Source organism: Rhinolophus ferrumequinum, chromosome 24, assembly GCF_004115265.2.
Source record: "Rhinolophus ferrumequinum isolate MPI-CBG mRhiFer1 chromosome 24, mRhiFer1_v1.p, whole genome shotgun sequence".
Lineage (NCBI taxonomy): Eukaryota > Metazoa > Chordata > Mammalia > Chiroptera > Rhinolophidae > Rhinolophus > Rhinolophus ferrumequinum.
The window spans coordinates 20,937,210-20,961,582 of record NC_046307.1 but is presented as its reverse complement, the minus strand read 5'-3'; the positions used below and the strand labels follow the sequence as shown (position 1 = coordinate 20,961,582).

Below are 24,373 nucleotides of genomic sequence, written 5' to 3'. Positions count from 1 at the left end.
GGCTAAATGTATGTTTACAATATAATTCCAAAATGTACACTTCAATAGATATTTTCATTAAGAATTAATACTGTATATTTTTAAGAAATACCCCCCTCATAGGTCTCACATCTCAATAAAAATGTGAAAAAACATTTACCCAAAAAGAGCATGCTTATATAATATTTACTGGCAGATTGACACTTAACCTCCTGTAGTCAATCTGTATTTCTGTCATTAAACTCAAGCTTTAAATAAACATTTGGCTACTCAGCTGAAGGTTGCCTCTTGTTAGTTGGAAGATGGAAAGAAATGGAAAAGGATTAGACTTAGACCACAAATAGATATCCAAGGTTGAAGAAGGCAGTGTCATCTGTCATTCAAATATCACTCACCTATCTGTTGACTTATTTATATAGAGGGAAAAAATGATAAGATAAACAATTCTCCAGCCTCAGAAATCTTACAATATCTTTGAATAGGTTTGTCATTCACTTACAGAATTTAAGTTATAATTCATTGGTTAATTAAAGTTCTTGTGGTCTATGATATTCATGATCATAATCTTAACCTTGGGTGCTTTCTTAATATTCAATTACCCAAAGCCCATTTCTTGAAGAATTTGATTATTTAGGATAGAAAGGAATCCAAGAATCTGCACTTTTGTTAAACATTCAAGTAATGTATTACTTGTTCACCTTTGAAAATATTGCTGAAAATATTGACCACCTAGAGCTGAGTAAGGAGAGGAGAGATTGGAGATCGACTCAGAAACAGATGCCTATTTGGTGAATTAAATATGCAAAGATTTTGTGAGAGGAAACACCTGTGAAAGAAAATGTGGAGGGAGGTAGGAAGGCTGGCCAAAACTTTAGACTGCAAATTCTTTCAATGTGAAGGAGACAGGAAGAGAGATTGGATAGAGGTCTTTTAGAATGTCCTGTTCTCCAAGAAAGATTGAGACTGTCATGGAGTTCATGAGACAAAGGCCACCATCAGATGAGTTCCTTTGTAGCATAAATGGGCCCATTGTGATGGATTTCAGAGTGCAGTGATCAGTTGGGGTTCTTGTGTGATTATGCTCCCTGCAGCTAGAGGCCTGCAAAGGTCAATGTCATGGCCACACAGAGATCCATTCATTTCACATCTGGGCTTTGGAAATACATTATATTAGTTGCTAGTCTGCCATGAGTAACTCATAATTGTTAAATTAATTGATTTATACTTTTGTACAATTTCAAGCAAAATTATAGTGAAAGTTCAAATACAAAATTACAAGTACTTTCAGAAACAAGAAGTTCAGGGTAAAATACAAGTGTGTCCCCTAATTTTTTACGCAGCTCTCACAGTTATTTTCTATATATGTCGTGCCTAGATTATCAACAACACAGATTTTACTATCACATTGCTATGATTTTATACATTGGAAAAGTAAATATTTTCTATTGTATGATTACATTTTTTCATCACAGAAAGTACATTCATTGCTATAAGTTTTTGCATTGATTGTACAGATTGGATTCAATTCACTGGTAAGGCTTCTAGAGAATCTGTATATAGTTTACAGTTTGGCTGTTAAACACAAATAGACAATACAAAAATTTATCAGGGCATGAAACTTTGAATAAAATTTTACTTAATCTTAATATAAAATGCTGTGCATCAAAATTGGAAAAATATAGTCTATATGTAGTTTTAAAAACTAACATCTATAACATAAACACCTATAAAAATGACATATCCCACTTAAAAAATAAAATATTATTAATATGTTTTTACAAACCTGCTATTATTTTTTAAGAAGGTCACAGAACTGGCTAAAGGTATTTTTATAATGTAGTGACCACAGTTCTCACTTCCCTTCACATCTTTATCCTTCCAAACTCAAGAAGAAATCATGAAACTAAATTTTTCTTGTTATTCCCTTTTCTTTCTTGGTAAGTCCACTATATATGTATGTGTGTCTGTGTCTGTGTAGGTATATTTGTGAATGTATGTATAAGCACATATAGATATAGATATAAATACAATTTGTTTCATGTTGACAGTATTGATAATTTACATTAAAAAAATTCTGTATATACACTTATATCATCTGCTTTTAAAAATTCTTTGTGACTATGTTTATTCAGATATTTAGACCTGTAGATTAATTTTTAACCCTATGTAATATTACACTATGTGGATATATGGAAATTATCATTATTTTATCCACCCTTAAGTGTATATTTAGGTTGGTTCCTTTTTTTTAATGTATGTTTTTTTTTATTTATTAGTTTCAGGTGCACAAGACAAAGTAATACTTAGACGTTTATCATTTATATCCCTCACACTATGTGACCCCCCTGCCCTCATCCACCATCCCCCTGACATCGCACAGAGCCATTACATTTCCACTGTCTCTATTCCTAATGCTGTACTCCGCTTCTTGTAAGTATATACATACATATATACATATATACATATATATATATATATATATATATATATATATATATATATATATATAAAATCATAGTTGGCATTCATTATCATTCAGCTTCAGGTGCACAGCGCAGTGATCAGGCATCCACATCATCCCCGAGGTGGTCTCCCTTTTTAATTCTGTTTTGCTAATATGAACACTTCTACTCTAGATATACCTTTGACCTTGCTCACGTGCTTGTATGCCCATTAGTAGAATTTTTGTATAATGGGATATGCACATTTTTTTATGTTGTAAGGATAATGACAAATGATTTTATATGGCTGCTAAGTTTCAGTTTCTTGACTTTAGTATACGAATAACACTTTTTTCGAAAGATCTCTTTGTTGTACATTTTGTTGAATTTGCTGTTCAAGTTCACAACATAAAAAAAGTCAATTGCTTATCTTTTTCAACTTCCATCAGTATTAGTTTACCTGAAATCTGAAGTCTGTTTCAGGTGCAAAAGAAATTTCTGCAAACACATAGATGAAAAAGTTAAATATGAAGAAGAAAAAGAAGACGGAGGAGGAGTATGGAGGAGAAGAAAAATGGAGGAGGAGGAAGAGGTGGGGAAAGAGGAGAAGGAAATGGACAAAGAGGAGAAAAGAGATGAATAGAAGGAGAAAAAGGAGGAGGAAGTGGGGTGGTGAGGGAGAGAAGAATCAAACAGAGTTGATATCTCTTAACAATCGAAACCTATGTAAATTGCTTACTCAAGATCCTGTAAGTAATAAGTCTAGCCTTTCATGTCATTAGTGAAACAAAACATTCACAAAATAATATCAAATTTGGAATTATTTTTATGTTCCCAGTTATCTCACTGTGAAAAATATTTTTTATGTATTTTTTAATAATCCCTAACATCTTTCTATGTTAAGAAGAAACAAGTTTTTCTCACATTTTTATAGATGAGGCATCCTAGACAGAAAACAGTGTTTTACAGCAAGTCACTTCAATATGAAGAAATTAATTCATACTTAATTAATCAGTACTCTAATCTAAATGTGTGCGTCTATCCAATATCTCACAGATGCCGATTCTGACACTCTTGACTTCTAAGAAAGATAACTTTTGCCAGAAATGTTAATGTGTTCTCTCTTTAAACAAAGGCTTGTCTTAGTGGAGTCAGAGTGGGTGATGTAAAAATCAGAGTATCAAGCAATACGAGACCTAGAAGAGATCATTCCTCCCCACAGTTTGCATTTAAAAATCATGGAAATCTACCTCCAAAAAGGAAAAAAAAAAAGGGTTTAGGTAACGATCTTTAGTCGTATATGAACAAAGACCAAAGTTCTACTGCCCATGAAACCCACTGCTCTCTCCACTTGTTCAAAATGGAAATGAGAAAAAACAATCCACTGATACAATTTTAAAATGGCATTTGTAACATAACCTTTCCACTTTATCAGTTTAAGATTTACAAACCCGATTTAAAGAAAGCAAAAACAAAAAACTCCTCCATTTCTAGGTTATAGCAGTTGTCTCCTGCTTTTTCTAAGATGTAGAATGTTTCATCTCACACTGGAAAATGTACTCACTAGAATAAAGAGGAAATACCAAGTAATGATGAAAATAGCTTTGATCCATGATGAGAACAAAGACATTTTACCAAGTCTGTGGAAGGAACCTTTGGCATGTTTATAACACATGCCACAGGCACACATTTCTCATTTCCAAATGAAAGTTTCCTACTGGTAAAGAAACCCCGAACAACCCCTTCTCCCAGGGCACTGAAAAATGTGGGTTTTTGTATTTGTTTTGATATTTGGAAACTTCATACTGTTGAAAAAAGAATAACGAAAGTCCATATTTACCATTATTTCAAAGCAGTCTAAAGTCTTCTAGTCTACCTCCTATCTCAGAAGTGACCAAATTCATTTGGTGTCATTTATCAGCTTTAAAGATGTTTCGGGCAATGATCAATACAAATGCATCTCTAATCCAGACCACTCTAATCTAAAATGCATCCTTTTAAGGAAACAATATTTTATGAATCGTTTTACTGAACATGGTATTTTACCATTTTATACTAAAATTATACTTAGTGAAATTATTTTAGAAATCATTTTAACAGTAAGAATCAAGCTAAAATGTTCATGATTGGAATGAATACCCGGCTCTACATAGAAATGAAGAATACAAAAAATTATTACCAAGTTAGTTTTTTTTTTTTTAAAAAAAGACATTTGTAGATTTATGTAAATTTCTTTGAAAAAATTTACTTTTCAAAGCTTTAATTATAATTTATTGGGTTTATGGTATTTGTAAAAGGAAAATAAATGACAATAATAGTACAAGGGCTGGAAGCTGATAAATGAAAGTATACTATGTCAAACTTCTTATAAGTAAATGGAAGTGTAATGGAATAATATTACTTGAAGGAAGACAAAGAAAGATGTGCTCAAGATACATACTATATACCCAAAGGAATCACTAAAGAACCCCCCCAAAAAAGAGTTATATCTAATAAGGCAACAAAGCAGAGAAAATGGAATCATAAAAATACTAAATTAATCCAAATGATAAAAGAATAAAATACAATGGGAACAAATAGGAAGTTATTGACAAATAGAAAATAAATATTAAGATGATAGTTATAAAGTTGACCGTATAAATACATGCCTGAAATGTAAATGATCTGAACATCTCTAGTTCAAAAGCAGAGATTATAAGATTGGATCAAAAAGTAAGATAAATGTATGCTGCCTATAAGAGAAACACATTAAATACAAAGATAAAAATAGATTAAAATTAAAACGATAAGAAAAAATATACCATAACACTAATGAAAATAAAGCCAGAGTACTATATCAATATAAGACAAAGTAGATTTCAGAGAAAGTAATATTACCATGATAAAGTAGGTCATTTCATAAAGATCAAGGGGTCTATTCATCAATAGTATTTTGTAATCCTAAATGTTTATGAACCTAATAACAGAGTTTCTATATAAATGAAGGAACAACTAATAGGTTGATGAGGAGAAACAGATAAATCCACTATTTTAGTTGGAAATATCAATATCCTTTTCTCAAAAATTAATAGAATAAGTAGAAAGAAAATCAGGAAGGATATAGAAGACTCAAAAACACTGTCAACCAACTTAACTGAATCTATATTTATAGAACATGTAACCTAACAACTGCAGAATAATCATTCTTTTTAATTGTAAACAGATTATATACCAGGATAGACTACATTTGGAGCATTAAAAGCAAGATACACAATATTAAAGTGGATCAAGCCATTCAAAGTATATTTTTGTACCAATAAACTTAAATTAGAAATCACTAATAGACGGTATCTGGAACGTCTCCAAATATGTGAAGACTAAACAAAACACTTCTAAATAACCCATAGGTCAAAGAAGTAACCTAAAAGGAAGGTTAGAATATCTGTGCTAGGACTAGTTTCTGCCAACGGAATCAGACACAGTGCCTTTATCCAGTTTATAATGGTGTAGGGGAGGCAGATTTCAATCAATAATGCATGCAATTACAAGTGACCTATGTTATGAAGGGAAAGTATATTACATATTTATAGGGTGCTATATTATGTTTCAAGGGAGAGTGTGGGTATCAATAGGGAAGTTCTCTCTGAATAAAGTATACTTAAAGTGCTAAACAAAGATTAAAGCTTAACTAGACAAGGTAGGTGTGGGATGGTTGAGTTTCTGAGAGGATGAAATATACAAAAAACTTGTTTGGAGGAATCATGGAAATTTCCAGAATTGGAAAAGAAAAGGCTGTCATGCCTAAATTACAGCTTAAAAGGAGTTTAATACCTGTTTCTCTGGTACTCTCCTGAACTCATCATTCATTGATTCATTCATTAAAACAATCTTTACGAAGTCCCTTCTGTGTATACGAAAAAGGCTAAAATATTCTCCCTCAAGATGCTTACTGTATGTTTGAAAGATCCTATTAATGTCTTTTCATGTGATTGTTATCAAATGCCTCTTTAATAGTACAGCCTCATTGTAGTGGACATATTCGGTTGTGGCTTGAACCGCAGAATACTTTCCTGAGATAATTCTGATGGTGAAACATACAGAAATAGCTAGTTTTGTTATGTGTGTGTACAAAAAGTCTGAGTAAATATAGAACTTCATTACTTCGTCTTTTATCTTTAAGTATTTAAGAAAAAGTTACAAATTCTGTCTATGCAGTGTAATCAGTGTGTCTGTAGGCTGAGGTCTATGTTCAGTCTAAATTGTATTGTGTGCTAGGCAAGTGCAAAGAAATTGAATTCAACTAAACTAACTTATTTAACATCAATAGTAACTGATTAAGTCCTGAGGCGTTTTTCAGCATTAAATTCTATTCTTCCTCTGAGCGTATATTAATTTCAAAATGATTTATTTACTTCTTACTATTTGAGGCAATTTGCTCAGAGCTCAGTCATTCCACTCTGTTTAATCTTCGTTTAAGTCAGATTGTAAGGAAACAGCCTTAGGGTATTGGGACTGGACTAACACAGAGCAAAGTTTATTTAGATTCTGTCAATTTGAGTTTGGGGTTGAATTTTCAGCTCAGTCCTTATATTCCATGAAGCAGATGCACAAGGAGATTCCACACTTGATCTCTGAGTTTTATTCATTGCCAGTAAGATGTAGAATTGAATGCTTTTAATAATATGTGTTTCAATGACCTGGATTTCCCTCAACTATAGCTTTCTGCATTTTTTCTTCCTCACTTTTTCAGACTATAACTCTCCGTAACACACTGCGCTACTGTTATGTTTCCTTCTCCTTATATTTAACCACTTACCCTGTCTGATACTCCAGCTTCTCTCTACACTTTGATCTGGACCATGTGCCCTATTCCATTGTCTGCTTTCCTGTTAACATTTGTTGTGTTGGATTAGTATATTTCAAACATAAATTGCTGTCTGAATTCCCTACTGGTAAATAGGGATTCCTTGGATATAAAAGTATTTACATTCATCATCGACCTCCAGATCTTGTTCAATCTCTCTGATGTCATTTTCATTAAACCATTCTCTTTTACCAGTTCTGATCTTACCATCTGTCAGGTCTTGTTCCCTTTCTTGAGCCCCATGTTGCTAACCAATATGATTAATATCCTGGTGAGATCTTTCTAAATCTGGGTTTTAGACTATGCTAGACTTAAAACACAACTTCAAATTAATACATTAAATTTCTACATTTCAATATTTGTAGATTAATGGTTTTAAAATCTATGCTTATATATCTCTTTAAGAATTCGATGGAAGCTTTGGACACTCTAAAGTAAAAGGTACACAGATAATTTATTTTGCATATGGTTCCAGGATCCTCTGAAGGTCCTTAAAAAATCTTAAATCAGTTTCAAATTAGGTGTCCCTTCATTAGAAACACCTAGAATGTGATTTAAAGCTGCAGTTTCTTTAGCTCTACCATAGACCACAGCATCAGTCTTTCTAAAGTGGGGAATCTTTATTTTTTCATACAATCCTGAGATTTTTATATTAGGATTTACAAATTGCTACTATAGGTCCTAAAGTATTAACGATTATGGCACTTTGGGAAAAGATAGATCATAGACAGAGGTTTGTGAAAGTCTAGAAAATAAACAATCCCAGAAATCAGAAGCAACTCTGGAACTGACTTTATTCATAGTGGAACAAACTTGAAAATAATGTAGGATCCATCATATCTGTGAGACTTGCTGACCTCAGTGGGTCTACCAGGGAAATCTGTTGTTTAAAGAGAAGTGAAAGTGGATTTTGAAGTTCCAGGTAATTTGGTTGCTGTAAATGCTTAGCATTTCCCTTTATGATCCAGACTCAGTTTTCCATTGCTCAACCTGAAAACAAGATAATGAGAGAAATCAAGGACCAAGTACTTGTGGCATCACCACAGAGAGAAAATATGATTATTTAAGAAGAAAGAAATCTTATCATTTGCAACAACATGGATGGATCTAGAGAACATTATGTTAAGTGAAATAAGTCAGACAGAGAAAGATAAGTACCATATGATCTCACTTATTTGCGGATTCTAAAGAAAAGAATAAGTGAATGAACTAATCAGAAACAGTTTTGGAGACAATGAGGAAAAACTGAGGGTTGCTAGATGGGCGGGAGGGGTCGGGGGTGGGGGGGAGGGTGAGGGGATTGGAGGGCAGTCGGTGACCACAGGATGGCCACGGGGTTTGAAAATTAATATGGGGAACGTAATTTGGTGGTTACCAGAGCGTAAGGGGGTTAGGGGGTGGGGGATGAGGGTGAGGGGGATCAAATGTATGGTGATGGAAGGGGAGCTGACTCTGGGTGGTGAACACACGGTGTGATTTATGGATGATGTGATACAGAATTGCACACCTGAAATCTATGTAATTTTACTAACAATTGTCACCCCAATAAATTAAAAATAAATTAATAAAAAAAAAATCACATAGGAAAACGCAGGCCTAGGCTCTGGTTTGCCTGTTTCACAGTGACTGCTCTGAATATCTGTGCACTTTGAGCCAGTCCTTTCTCATCCTTGGGCCAGGTACCTTACCTAGAAAATGAGAGAATCGGTGTCTAATGTCCCTTCCAATTCTAACTTTCATGACTACAGGGGACACTTTCCTTGAACATTTATTTATTTATGCAATGACAATTTACCAAGCACTTAATAAATTATGGAACTTTCAAAAACAAGAAAGGTATAATTTTTTACCTTATTCCTACCTTCATAGATGGACATTCATTAATTTTGAAAGATAAGATATCGAACTCTTTCTTAGTCACATGTTCTAATTTTAAACAGCCACATAATCATCTTATTTCTTATAGATAAACAGAGTGTAACTCTTAAAGATTTGCATGGGTCACCAAATCCAACCTTGAATATTGTTATTTAAATTTAAAATATATTTTAGTAGTTAGCTCTTAGGGACCGATGGGATTCATAGTCCTCTTTATCCTCTAATAGATTTTGTTTGATGTCTTCTATTGGAAAAAATGAAAGCTCCATGGAAAGAGGAAATTCTGTGTGTTTTGCTCATCACCTTACCTCCCTCCAGTGCTTATAGCAATGCCGCATACATAATAGGTGTTTAAATGAATGACTCAATAATAAATTTACCCCTACTTAAATAGCTGCATATAATGCATCCCCTCAGAAAATGACTGAATTACTGTTCAAAGGTTAAGTATCATGTTATGGGTTTTTTTGGACAAATACCCAAGGCACTACTAAGAGAAAACTAGAGACACAGAGAAAAATGTCCTTTTATTTTCTTTGATCAGAATAGTACTTTCTGATCCAGAGAAATATAAAGTGCTCTTACCTTTTTGCTTCATTAAATACACACTGGTTACCATAGGTTTTCCCATCAGAACCACAGACTGGCTGATAGATAGACTGACAATTTGTATATTCAGGTGGGTTCTTGCTGCTGGCATTGTGTTTCTGTAGCAATGTGAAAGACCATTAAGTTAATATGAGGAGCACAATTTAATTCTGATATTGTAATAACCCAAATATTTATTGCTCTTTTATCATTGATTAAGTATTGTACTAAATCAATCATTTTGTTGATCCTTTGTATTTTAATTGAATCCATGCAACAATACTGAAAGAACAGTGTAATTTGCCCCATTGTACAGTCCCAGGCAAATAATGCACTTAAGCAACAAGTCCAAGACCATATATGGATTAAATACCTAAGCTTGGATTCAAACCCTGAGTTATATGATTCTAGAGCCCCTGCTTTCCTACATGTCAGAATGCCTCTAATCCTTTTTAGATAAGCCTTCCCCTACCCAAGGAAATGATAATTAGGGAAAAGTCATACTGGCAAATACAAAACACATATGATCATAAAGTATTGAACCTTTCTTTTTCCTTGTCCCATGAAAGAAAATGAGGCAGGAGGTAGTTGCAGAATTCAGTTAAGTAACACCTGAAACATTTTCTCAGTATCAAGTTATAGAGTGGCAGAAGCCTGTGAACATAAAGAATCTTTGACTAGCAGGTAAGAACAAAAAGCAGGTGAGGATCTTCAATGGGAGGCTTATTCTTCTTGTAGCCAAAAAAGATGAACAAATATCTCGGTCTTTTCCATTGATCTAGAGTTTACCACCCTCTTCATACTAACCCATCACTTTCATTCCCACATACTCTGTGAAATGGACAGGGTTACCACCCCAGTTTTAGAAGAGAATATAAAATTGAGAAATTTTAAGTGACAATATAAATGCTCAGAAACCTTCTTGTGGTGGCTTTATGGACTGGATGGCAGGGATGTTTCTGAGAGATTACTACTTCGTGCCAGCTGACCCATAAAGACCAAGAGGGACAGACAGCTTTCATTTGAAAGGGTATTGGAGAATGACCAATTGTGAGGTACAAAATGAAGTTCCAGTATGACGATGAGATGGAGAAAGTGTTCTAGAAGACACTTTTCGATGTATTAAGTGGAGTATCCAGAATCATTGTTAAATGAAATTAGGAGGCTGGAAGTTGGAAGACAAACTGGCAAGTGAAAGCAAAGCACAGCAGGACTCAGAAGGGAATACAGGAGTCATGGATGTGCACCTGTTTGCAGTGATGACTCCCAAATATCAGGTATCTATTCATTCATCTGACAAATAGTTCAAGAGAACCCATTCTATCTTATTCTAGGATCTGGGGATACAGGTTTGAACAGAAATGGTACTTTCTTTAAGGAGTTCATTCTCTAATTGAATAGGCAGACAATCAATTACAAGCAATAAGGTACATTCCAGGATACAGGACATCATTAATATTAGAAATACATTTGTGGAAAATCAAAGGATTCTGTATGGTGTGGATGATGCATGCGTGAGCAAGAATGCCATGAGATGTCCAATCATATCCAATCAAGGACATGGGGTTTCATCATGAAAAATCTTAAATACCATGCTCAGGAGTTCAAGTTTTATCTTCTAGGTACTGTGTTACAAATATAGAACTTTTATCAGAGGAGTGATAGACCAGATCAGATTGGTGCTTTAGAAATACCACCTGAGTGATTTGTAGATTATGGACGGGATGGAAATGAGCATGAAAGTTAAATCTGGTGAGGATGGGGCTCAGTTAGTGAGGGTTTGAGCTAGTTCAGTATAAGTAGACAGGCTTGAGTGGAAAACAGTAGAAAGAAATGAGAGAATGGAGGGCCGTGATACTTACTAATGATCATATAATATATGAAAATAACTGCATCCAAATTCCCTCTCCTTTTGTTGTATCAATGCAAAGTGTTTATCATCAGTACAGTGTGTTCTGTTAAACATTTCAAGATTTGGAAAATAGAATGGCTAAGGTAAGTTGGCTGAAGGGGGAAAAAAAAGAAATTAACACAAACCTGAATCTCCTTCATATTGCCATCCAAAGAGGTGCCTACATTTTTTCCTTCTTCTTGATTGTAAAAAGATCTTGGTTTTCCTTGTTGGCTAGATGATCCTGAACCCCTTTGCAGGCCAGGAGATCTTGACTTCCTTTGCTGGCTAGAAGATCCTGGTTTTCCTTGCTGGCTAGAAGACCCTGAACCCCCCTGCTGGCCAGAAGATTCTAACTTCCCTTGATGGCTGGAAGATCCTGGTTTTCCTTGCTGGCTAGAAGACCCTGAACCCCCCTGCTGGCCAGAAGATTCTAGCTTCCCTTGATGGCTGGAAGATCCTGGTTTTCCTTGCTGGTTAGATAACTTTGAACCCCCTTGCTGGCTAGATGACCCTGGTTTTCCTTGCTGGCTAGAAGATCCTGGTTTTCCTTGCTGGCTAGAAGACCCTGAACCCCCCTGCTGGCCAGAAGATTCTAACTTCCCTTGATGGCTGGAAGATCCTGGTTTTCCTTGCTGGCTAGATAACTTTGAACCCCCTTGCTGGCTAGATGACCCTGGTTTTCCTTGCTGGCTAGAAGATCCTGCTTTTCCTTGCTGGCTAGAAGACCCTGAACCCCCCTGCTGGCCAGAAGATTCTAACTTCCCTTGATGGCTGGAAGATCCTGGTTTTCCTTGCTGGCTAGATAACTTTGAACCCCCTTGCTGGCTAGATGACCCTGGTTTTCCTTGCTGGCTAGAAGATCCCGCTTTTCCTTGCTGGCTAGAAGATCCTGCTTTTCCTTGCTCGCTAGATAACTTTGAACCCCCTTGCTGGCTAGATGACCCTGGCTCTCCTTGCTGGCTAGAAGATCCTGGTTTTCCTTGCTCATTAGAAACTTCTGGATTACCTTTTTGGTTAGATTTTCCTGAATTCTCTTGCAGACTCCCAGGCTGATTAAAAATTCTTGGCTTCCCTTGCTGAATAAAACTCCCTAGTTTCCCTGGCTTGTTAGAATACCCTTCTTGTCTTTGATGAACAAAGGTCCCTAATTTTCTTTGTGTGTTGCTACCTCCTTGCTTATTAGATTCCTTTTGTCCTCCGTGAGGGTTAGTTTCACTTTTGCTCTCTGGGATAATTACAGGTCCTGGACCCTCTTCTAGTTTAATAACACTTGTTTTCAAAGTCTGTGTTGAAGACACTGGAATGTAATCATAAGCACAAAATTAAAAATAAAGTTTTTTAACTTCAGGAATTTAAAATCAACAGCACTAATCCCAAGATATAGTATGTATTTAATGATTCTTTTATTTTTTTTTAACCAAACCTCAAGACAGACTCTTGCCTTTACTTTTTATAAATCGAATATTTTGATTCCTCCATTTTTTTTTCATGACCATATTAAATGGTTTCCAAAAACATTGGGGTCAAGGCAGCTTGCCCCATTACTAAATCAAAGTCTGAATTATTTGAACTGGGTCTTCATACTATTCCAAATTTCTTTTAATGATTTTTTGATTAGTTAAACAGACTCTCATCAATGCCTAATACAAACTTTCTCCACATCACAGAACACTTTCCTATATTCCCAACCTCACTCTACAGAAGATGTCATCATCAGTTTCCCAGATGTAAAAACTGTCAAGCATGAGCCCGGTTTGCATATTCTCTTCTGCATCTCTATATATGCTTTCCGTAGATATCTATATGTATATACACACATACATATACACCCTCATACACATATATACTTACATAAAATGTTAGATTTATTATACTATTATATATATGATATTATATATTATATATATGTGTATATATATATAGATAGATAGTTATATAGATAGATATAGATATGATTTATTCATATTCTATTCCAAAATAAGTATGGTCTAGAAGACAGTGAATAAGCAAACAAAATGGTTTTAGAGCTGTTAAGTACCATGGTATTCCATTGGGTCTTACGCTTTTCTTGTACTCGGTTTGGTACAAGGGTTTATTTTTGGCCTCCTGGGCTTTTTCGTTTGATTCCTTTTTAGTCCACCACTGTCTTAATTTGGGGTTTCCTCAAAAGTTTTATTCAGGCTTACTCTTTTTTTCTCTTCACTGGCTTCCTTGGTAATTTTTTCCATTTATACAACCTTAAATCTTTTCAGTGTGGATGGTCCCAAATCCAGGGTTTCACTTGCATTTGCAATTGCCCTGTTTTGTATTTCCAGGAGTGTACACACTTGTGCCTTCAAGTAAATTTAACTAAAATCAAACGCATCATTAATTGTTATCCATTGGGCATGCTATGGTATACTACAATGCTAATGGTTCAGGTCTTAGCCCAGCCACAAGAGTTTAGCAGTTGGTAACCTGGTTTACTAAACTGTGATATAGCATGGGGTAGGGTCTATGGCCATTCATTCAATTTACAAATACATATTATATATATATATATATATATATATATATATATATATATATATACACACACACACACACACATATATATACATATATACACACACATATATATATGTATGTACGTATACACACACACACACACACACACACATATTTATATAGTCAATTACTATTCCAGAACTATAGTAAGATCTAGATACAACTGTGAACAGGCCTTTATGGTTTTACCCTCAATAAACTGTGAAGTCTAATACTGGGTGTAAACAAGCAAATAGGAATTTATAGTAGTAGTATCACTGTTATAAGGTGAGTAGGAGACAATAGACCCAGAGTCAACATAGCAGAAAGTAGGGCATCATTTCTCCTTCCTGGAGGAGGTGACATATAACAAGTATAGGCTATAGCCAGAAAAATGGATAAGAAAAGAATTATTTTCAGCTGCATGATGAGTATATGCATGAGTTCTAAGAGCCAAACATTGTTCATTAATGGGCACTAACTTCAAGTAGAAATCAATTAAACTAAAGGAGTGGATGAAATGAAAAAGAAATTGGTTTATCTATTTTGTTGTTGTTGTTGATTATTTAGTTTTTAATAATACAAGTCATACAAACAAATTGCATCAAATCCTAAAGATGCAAAACGGTAAACAGTTTAAAGTAACTTTCCCTTTCTCTTCTTTACCAATCCCCCCATTTCTCTACTTAGGATACAGTTACATTGACCAGGGCTTTCTGTATTATTCCAGAGATATTCTTTGCATTTACAAACATATTTGAATACATTTTTCACACAATTGGTAGCACTCTGTATACACTGTTCTAGTCCTTAATTTCTCCCTTGACAATAAAATGAGACTGTCTCTATATCAATACATAAAGAGTCCCCAATGGCTGTATACTGTCTCATTTGTTAAGTTTACAGTAATCTATTTAACCAATCTTCCAGCAATGACTCACTAGCTTATTTCCCTCTTTTACTATTTACAAACCATAATTTAATGAAAATTCTAGAAATACATCCTATTTTTAACATAAATAAATTTGTAGATTAAAAGCCAGGAGTAAAATTTTTCAGTAAAAAAGATAACTAAGATATCAGAATGTGGTTAAACCATCTATTTTTTAATTTAAAATTTTGTAAAATAATTATCTTCAGCTTTTGTTTTGTATTTTTCTCTTCTGATTTTATAAACTCTAAATACATAACTTGGCATTGCTGTATACATGTATTATAATAGACATTCCTGATTCCTCTCTCTTCTTCACCCTTCAAATCCACATAACCACTACATGTGGTATTAATGTACTTTCTTCCATCTGTAAATGCCTGCTGAATACATATTAAATGTCATTTTGCAAGGCACTGAAGTTCACAAGAGATATGGTACTTGCCATCATGAAACATACAAGTTCTAGTAAGGGATTTTACCTATACGCTTTTCCTCCTGTAAAACATATATATATGATCATATATATATATATATATATATGATCATATATATATGATTATATATATGATCATATATATATATATATGTATGTTTAAAGAGTCCATTACTATGCCAGAGCTATAGTAAAATCTAGATACAGTTGTATTTAGATTTTACTACAGTTTTTTCTTCCTCCTTTCTCCCGTTCTACCACTTAGCTCTATATTATTATTTTTTATCTCTGTTTCTCTCCCTAAATGGTGTCTCTGTACAACTTTTCTCACATCTAATCCATTTTCAATATCACTACAGACTGAAACTTCTTAACAGAATGTGTCTGATTCCCCTGTTCCCAACAATCTGAAAACAACTGCAATGCTTTCGATGAGAATAGAACTACTATTTATTGTGTTCCAACTATAAGCAGCTCAGGGTCATAGGCACTTTAATTATTTCCTTTCACTAGATATAAGAACAAATGGTCAAGTAGGAAGTCAAAATTTAGAGACAAATTGGAACAGGTTTCATTTATCATAATTTATTACCTTGAAATGTGTATTATCTGTGTCATTCATTATCTTGAAAAATTTACATTGCTAACTGGAAATTTACATCTCTGAAAACAGACCACCTAACTGTATTGAGGTAAGGAATAGAGAGAAATATGTTGACTAATAGATACCTAAGAAGAGCTCCAGTAATAGTGGCTAATACTAGGTAAATTATTTCTATTCTGAATTTGAGAAAATAAGTTAAATCAGTTACCCCAAAGCATCTGAGTGGGAAATTGAAAAGCCAGGGTTTGAACCCCTTTGTATTTGACCATACAGCCCTGGATCATCACACAAAACCGTTAAGGATCATGAAATTGAATATTGAAAACCTCTCATAATCCTTTCAGACTGAATTTTCTTTACAGTCTAATAGCTTGCTTTTCCCATTCCTTGCCTCTGTTTCTCCTTAGCCTCACAAGCTTCTCACTGTTGTCTTACCTGGTCACTATTTTTAAATTTCTTGTCTATATGTTGTCTGATATTACCTTCTTCCACTTCTCTGTCTGATAAATACTTCCCATTTTAAAATTTTCTGACAACGTATTACTGAATCACTCAACACATCTAATTCTTTCCTTTGAGAGTTGGGAGAAAAGTCATGAATGTAACTTTTCTTACCTGAGAACATGGCCGAGAACATGAAGGGAAGGAAAATGAAAGCCTTCATGTTAGAGCCAGTTGTTTCAGACTCAGTTGCTGGTTGGAGTTAAGGCTAATTCTTCAGTCGATACTTCCTGAATAAACCATGCTGATCACCACCATGTTATATATTTGAAAAATTCTCCACCCTAATTGCTAAACACAGTCATTGTGCTAAAAAAAAAAAAATTACAGAGTAACTTTCGCAAACCAGAAAGTATTGTTTCTTGAGTGGATTGTCATTTTTAAAATTAGCATCACGCCCTAACTCCCATAAATATCCAAATTTTAATATGCTTCTATCAGACATCTTCTTCACAAAACAAAAATAAAAATGCTGAAACCCATGTGGCAAAGTGGTAGATTGTGTTCACTTCTGTACTGTTAAGAGATAACTTTTGTCAGTAGCGTTATTGACCCCGTGAGTTTATATGTCCATAGTAGAGATTCCCATGACCTTTCTCTGTGCCAATTATTTATAAATTATGTGCCAATTATTTACCTCAAATTATATTTTAAAAGCAAGTAAAACTGCATTGAGTATTGGTCATTAGTAAGTGATGAATGCATCTAATGGGGAATGATGATGGGGAACATATTTTTATGAGGTAACAGGAACAATAGATCTCATGTTTGAGAATAACATTACACTAATGGCCTTCTTGCCTCAAGCTATTATGCCAAACAGAAGCTCATGTGAAAATCACCTAGGGATTTTTAGTCATAAACTCAGTGTTATTAAAACATTAGAATATTGTGTTCAAGATTGGCTTCCCCATATAAGAGAAATTTGAATTAATTGCAACGTGTCCCAAAGAAGATGACCTTGATAAAGTGAGGTCCATAGGCCATAGAACATAAAGTAGGTTGATGGCAGTAAGAAATATAAGCTTGAATAAAGAACAGAGTTAGAGTGACATTGACATTTCATTCATCATCTGAAGGGCATTAGCATGGAGAAAGAAGTTATTATTTGATCTGGTTAGTTCCACATGGCAGAACTAGTTCTAATATAAGGAAGTGCAGGGTAAACATTTTTGAATTCTAAAGAAAATTTGGCTTTGGGAAGAGAGGTGAACTGGATGATTCTTACAATCCCTTCCAACTCTACAATCCTCAGATTTAGGGGTTCTGTTTGATTTTTACTTTAGCTTACTTGGAAGAGCAATTTCGAAAATGACAAATGACTTCTTTGAACCAAGCTAGGAATTTTAAGGCATCAAAAAAGACAAATTTAAACTTTTTCTATAGTGAGAAGGCAAATTTTTCCCTATAAAATTATTCTCTGTACTGTCTGGAATTCATACAAATGCCAGCTGAGGCTTAGTGAATCCGAGGCCTTGCTTTATGCACATTATGCATTTTACACATAAAATATATTCCATATAGTATACCCCATATTATATATATATATACACACACACATATATATATGTTTTTTTAAAGATCAGATAATTCTTACAGAAATTTCACTATGAAAAGTTTCAAAATACAGACAAGTTGAAAGAATTTTACAGTGAAAATCCATATACACACCACAAAGATTCTTCAGTTAATATTTTGCTGCATGCTCTACCATATATTGATCAAAATGGATGAATATCATGCCAGTTATTTCCACATCTAGATACTCATGTATGGAAGTCAATGCAGTAAATTCCCAAATATCAACAAATGAACCACAATAGCTGCATTTGAATTTTGCATAGATAATTAGGTCTTCCACACTTAGTACCATCGTCTGTCTTACCCAGGCTTTTTTCCTAACTCCAGGGCTATCATACTTCAAAATGGCATATATAAATAACAAATATAATTGAGTGCCTGTGTGTGAGGATACTGTAGTGAGAAGACAGGCTCATGAAGCCTATGCTCTGATGTCTCAAAGACAGCTTCAGTGGAGCAGCTGACGGTATTGTTGGTTGCACTGAATAAGGAAACACACTCTCTGTTTCTGTACCTATTCTCCAAACCATTCCAAAGGGCCTTTTGAATAATTGCATTAATTCTCCAATTCTCTGAAATGGAACATTTAATTCCTCCTTTAGTTATGAGAATTTCATGCCTTTAGAATTGTCTTCTATTATTATCTTCCTTTACATTGGAAGTAAGATCAAAATTCTGTCTTGGAGTAAGATCAGAAAATGCTCACCACAGCCACACATTAAGGGGAGAGGGTGTCTCACATTTTTTTAGAGTGGGATTCTAGATCAAGGATATTCTTTTGGTAGTTATCGCATTTGGGTGAAAACAGCAACAGCAATGAAGACAGATGACCCAAGGTGTCTGTCTCCCCTCTTTTTAAACTATGTGAACGTGCACAAGTTAATGTCTCCCTCTCCATCTGCCTTTTTTTCCATGTCCCTTTCCTTTTATTTCTAAAATCATGATAATAATACCCCACTGAAGGAGTCAAACTTTGCTAAGTGTTTTTTGTGGTTTGGTAGAAAAGGTTCATACCCGCAGTTTAGTCACCTTGGTTTCTGACTGTGAGCGGTTTTATAGCATTCTTTGTTGAGGTACCTCATTGAATCTCAACAAGCCATGCATTTAAAAGGATGGGAACTTTGAACTCCCTATTAGCTTTCTCCTGCTGAATATTTTAGCCACTATGTTTCCTTTCAATTCTTCCTTGGGGGGGGGGGGGGAATAGCACACGCCAATATTTGGGTCTTTTAATAAATATTTTGTCCTTTGAACCTCAGGAGGTGTGTGAAGATGGAGCACAGTACAACATAGAAGGCATCAGCTACCTGGCATTCATTAAACAGGTTGAACTGAACCCAGCAGACAAATGGAATGTTTGGTCTAGTCTTTTAAATATAATTCACATTGCATGGAAGATAAAATGTCTCTTAAATTCAGTGTCATGTTGCCAAAATTGTCAGATAGAAACTTGTCAGTTGGTTACCAAGACTCCTTAAATATTTACAATACTATTAAGAAAGAGGCCAAAGGTTAGCACTAGGTAATCACTACCTAAATTAAGGCCCTTTGCCATTTCTCAGTTGACTGACTTATTTGGTCATTTCATCCAATCTTCGCTCCCCATGGAGACCTCAGTTTCAGAACACTGAGTCTTAGAGGGTGGCAGATGCTTGAGACAGAATCTTGGGTAACTTCTGTGCTTTGGGTGTCATTTTTTTCCATTCAGCACACAAAGTTCAATGCAAACTGAAATTCAAAATGTATTTAATTTCATCATTATTTATTGAGATGGTACATATACCTGACACACACACTAAAATGTTCTATTAATGTTAGCTATTGTTATACTTATGTAACCATTTGAGATTAGAAACTTGACCTCTGCCACCTTCACTTTAGTTGACACACAAGCGGTGACTAAAGAACAATAAAATATTAAGTAGAGCATAATTATAATAGTCATGGACTAAATTGGTTATAATAAGCATCTGTTGACTTAGTCTTGAGACTGTCATTATGCGGAAATCTTTGATGTGCAAGTTGGAAAATTCTAGGGAAAAAAGCTGAAACATAACCTCTTTTTCACCCCCAAATTAACCTGTTTATCACCACTACTATAAATAATTGCAGTGCTTTTTTTTTTTTTTTTTTTTTTTAACAGGACTGTATTGGGGAACAGTGTGTAATTCTAGGCCTTTTTTTTCCCAGTCAAGTTGTTGTCCTTTCAATCTTAGTTGTGGAGGGTGTCGTTCAGCTTCAGCTTCAAGTTGTTGTCCTTTCAGTCTTAGTTGTGGAGGGTGCAGCTCAGCTTCAGGTCCAGTTGCCGTTTCTAGTTGCAGGGGGCACAGCCCACCATCCCTTGCGGGAGTGGAACTGGCAACCTTGTGGTCGAGAGGATGCACTCCAACCAACTGAGCCATCCGGGAGGCAGCTCAGCTCAAGGTGCCGTGTTCAATCTTAGTTGCAGGGGGTGCTGCCCACCATCCCTTGAGGGACTCGAGGAGTTGAATCAGCAACCTTGTGGTTGAGAGCCCACTGGCCCATGTGGGAATCGAAGCGGCAGCCTTCGGAGTTAGGAGCATGGAGCTCTAACCGCCTGAGCCACCAGGCCGGCCCTGCAGTGCATTTTTTAAAAAACCTTACCTTCATTCTTAAGAGAAAACAAGTTAGGCAATTTGGTCCCATGTTGATCATCAAATGTATTATTTTTAGCCATTCAGTTCCAGCTTTTCTGTAACTCGTTTCTCAAACCTTACTTCCAGTCACCCTCCATATAATGTTCACTCATCATTAGTCTTACACTTTAATTTTAAAGGAAAGAGCATACTTTTAGAATATTGTTTACCAAGGCCACCACCAATGAATTCTTACATCTCTCTTCAAGTAAGTTATTCTTCTCCTACAGAAGAGTCCCTTTCCTTTCCCCTTGGTCATATGAGTTTCTTTGACCAATAGAATGCAGTGGAAATGACAATATGCCATTTTTTAGTCTAAGCCTTTAACAGTCTGACAGAAATGGATCAGAGACAATGGAGAGAGATAGAGAGACAGAGAGAGACAAAAAGTGAAACCTCTCTAGCAACCCCACTGAAATATCAGAAATGTGACTGAGGTCAGTGTGGATTGCAATAGGGTCACCCAGCCAACACCAGATGGAGAAGAGGCAGGTCATTTCTGGTGAGTCTTAACAAATTACAGAATTGTGGGCAAATAAATGACTGTATTTTTTGAATCCATTAAGTTAGAGGTGATATGTTCTGCAGCACTAGATATATCATTGATAAAACAATTATTATTGAAAAAAAAAGATGATTACTTTTTCATATTGAATCAAGACCCCACAATGACTATAATAGCTACTATTTATTGAGGCACTTTATATGCATTATCTCATTTAATACATAAATAATATTTTGGTAACAATCTAAACAATTGATGAGGAAACTCAAGCACAAGGTTATTAAATAACTGTTTTCACACAGTTATCGCTAATAAAAATATTTTAACATATCTTTCTAAGGAACCTCATTCTGGACTATCTAGTAGCATGGGAATACCCTTGCCAGAAATAGAGACTTGGAAAAGAAACATTTGGTTTAGAGATCAGCCTGTGAGTCCCTCAGTCGGAGATCAGTTAGTCTTCGGCAGTACAGAATTAAAATTCCAGTGTAAGTCAAGGCTGGAAAGAGAGCTCAGTCAAGTCACATGGAGATTTCTGAGACACCTCTAGTATATAGTGGGTCATACTTCACATGTTAATGCTAGGTTAGCAGCCTACATCGCCAATGCCAAGTCAAGTCCTTGCTCAGGAGGGATATGGGGAAATCTACAAAACTTGAGCATAGTGATTTTTAATTTGAGATGCATGGTTCCATTAGTCAATGAAACTAAATTTTATGGACATGTAGACTTACATTTCCTGAAGAGCCAGTTTGTGGAGCCTATTGTATTTTCAAAATATCTATAGTTATAACTAAACCAAACAAATCAATTCTATAATCTACTGATTTGAGGTGTGTTGTTTTTTTAAATCAGACTTTCTTGGACAAAGTCTACAATTTCTTGGCGCATATATATATATATATATATATATACATATATATATATATATATGCATGTATATATGCCAAATTAAAATGACTCAATAGAAATAGTCGATCAATTTAAAGAAAAAATAAAAGTATTAAATAGAAATAGCAATATATATATATACATATATATGTATATAGGAAGTAAATAGTATGTATATATATTGCTTTTTCTATTTAATACTTTTATTTTTCTTTAAATTGATCAACTATTTTTATGTATATATATATATACACATATATATTGCTTTTTCTATTTAATACTTATATTTTTTCTTTAAATTGATCAACTATTTCTATTGAGTCATTTTAATCAATGCTATTTGTTTTATGGGCTACTTTTATTTTTCCAAGTCCACTTTAAAACAAATGCATAGCTATTAACTTTTTTCAAAAGGTCATATTACATACGTAATAGCAGAAATACCAGTTCAGTACTTTATGAAACATGTGTTAATACTTCTATCCCACATTTTCCTTGGATTTTAGGATAATACTTTTTTATTTCAATGCTTCATATACTGATGAACATCTACAAGGAACTTTGGGATATATACTGACGGTGCCAAAAAATGTATACACATTTTAAGAAAGGAAAAAAACTGTGTTAATATATACCAGTAACAAAAGATGAATACAAGTCACATTTGACTTCTGCAATTACAACAGATGCTCAGAGTGGTTACCATCAGCGTCCAGACACTTCTGATTATGGCAAAGTACTGCTTGAGCAACGCTGACCAAAGTGTCCACTTGTATACATTTTTGTGGCACCCCCAATATATATTTAGAAAGATAATACTCACCAGCAAAGAGGAACAAATAGACCACAATAACCAAAAGCAGAAGGCTGCCTGATTGCTTCATGGTCAATGAGGTCTATGAGATTTGTAGGGAATGTGTTAATAGGGTTCACCACTGTGGATGTTCTACAGGCTGTATTTATAAGTGGATCCATATGCATGCATCCTGGTACCTCCACATTTGGAAGACAGCCAGATTCTCCTCCCTCATTGTGTAATTTATTTCTCCAGTGATTAGAGACACCAGAAACCAAAGTAGCTTATTTCATGCCTTTTCCAAACAATCAGGAACAATGGTCAAATATGATGTTTAGGTAGAATGAATGAATTACATGTAACGTGCCCAGAATTTGCTCTCATCAGCATACAGAGACAATTGTAGTCAAGTCATTTTCTTTCAATTAGCACATTTTGGATCTGCCCCCAACAGAGTCTTGGGGCCAGAAAGCTTTCATCTGGCAGTAACCTGCACGACAGTCTGTATAATTTGTGTGCAATTTTAATAATGTTTGGTGTCACAACCACCAGGACAATGAAATGCTGATGTGAGAGTTTTCAAGGTGAGGAATGTATTAGACAGACTAAAAGCATGCTCCTAATCACCACTGAATTAAAAACTCTAGATATTCGAGGTGAATGTGAATGGGGGCGGGGGTGCTGTTTCCTTCAACACTTTGCTTTTAGGCAGCACATGTATGATGGTTCCTATGTAACATTTTTATTTTCACAAGTATTTCTCAGATGGATTTCAGTCATTGTGCATAAATGCCAGCCACACTTGCCTTCTTTCTCTTTCTCAAATACACCATATACTCTTCACTTAGGAATATTTACTCTTACAGTTTCCTCTCCCTGGAAAAGTCCTGATCAAGAAACTTAAATGGCTAGTTTCTTCTTTCTAGAAATAAAAGCTCAAATATTACCTGCTCACTGAAGATTTCCCTGACAATTTAAAAGACACCCACCCCAAATCTGATCAATATGCTTTATTGTTTTCATAGTGCTTTGCAATATCTAAAATTATCTTTCATATTTAATTATTTACTTGTGTATCTTCCCACCACTAAATAAACAAATACACACAGACACACAAAATCATATACACAAATGCATGCATGCACAGGCTAGGATATAAGCTCATGGATCTTTTTCACTACTGTGTGTCCATGCAGAGAAAAATGCCTTGCACACGGAAGCACATAAACATCGTTGTGATTTTACAAATGCTAACCAATAAAACTTCCTTCCTTCCTTCAAAAATAATAATTGAGCTTCAATTGTTCCAAGTATTACTAGAT

The 24,373-nt window shown here is 34.8% G+C and overlaps 1 protein-coding gene across 1 annotated transcript; it reads right to left on the bottom strand.

Annotated features, from left to right (window-relative positions):
* Positions 1 to 8,207: 8,207 nt before the first annotated feature.
* Positions 8,208 to 16,745, bottom strand: MARCOL (MARCO like). Its single transcript, XM_033096039.1, has 5 exons — positions 16,736 to 16,745; positions 12,438 to 12,920; positions 11,767 to 12,296; positions 9,727 to 9,848; positions 8,208 to 8,253 (listed from the first exon to the last, which is right to left on the bottom strand). Exons 1-5 carry the CDS (start codon positions 16,743 to 16,745, stop codon positions 8,208 to 8,210), a joined length of 1,191 nt encoding a protein of 396 aa, XP_032951930.1.
* Positions 16,746 to 24,373: the final 7,628 nt, after the last annotated feature.

Excerpts from the sequence above, each read along its gene's own strand:
- MARCOL (XM_033096039.1), bottom strand. Across the intron at positions 12,297-12,437 it reads GTCATCTAGCCAGCAAGGGG|GGTCATCTAGCCAGCAAGGG; the intron begins GTTCAAAGTTAT and ends AAGGAAAACCAG. Across the intron at positions 9,849-11,766 it reads GCAATATGAAGGAGATTCAG|AAACACAATGCCAGCAGCAA; the intron begins GTTTGTGTTAAT and ends ACATTGCTACAG.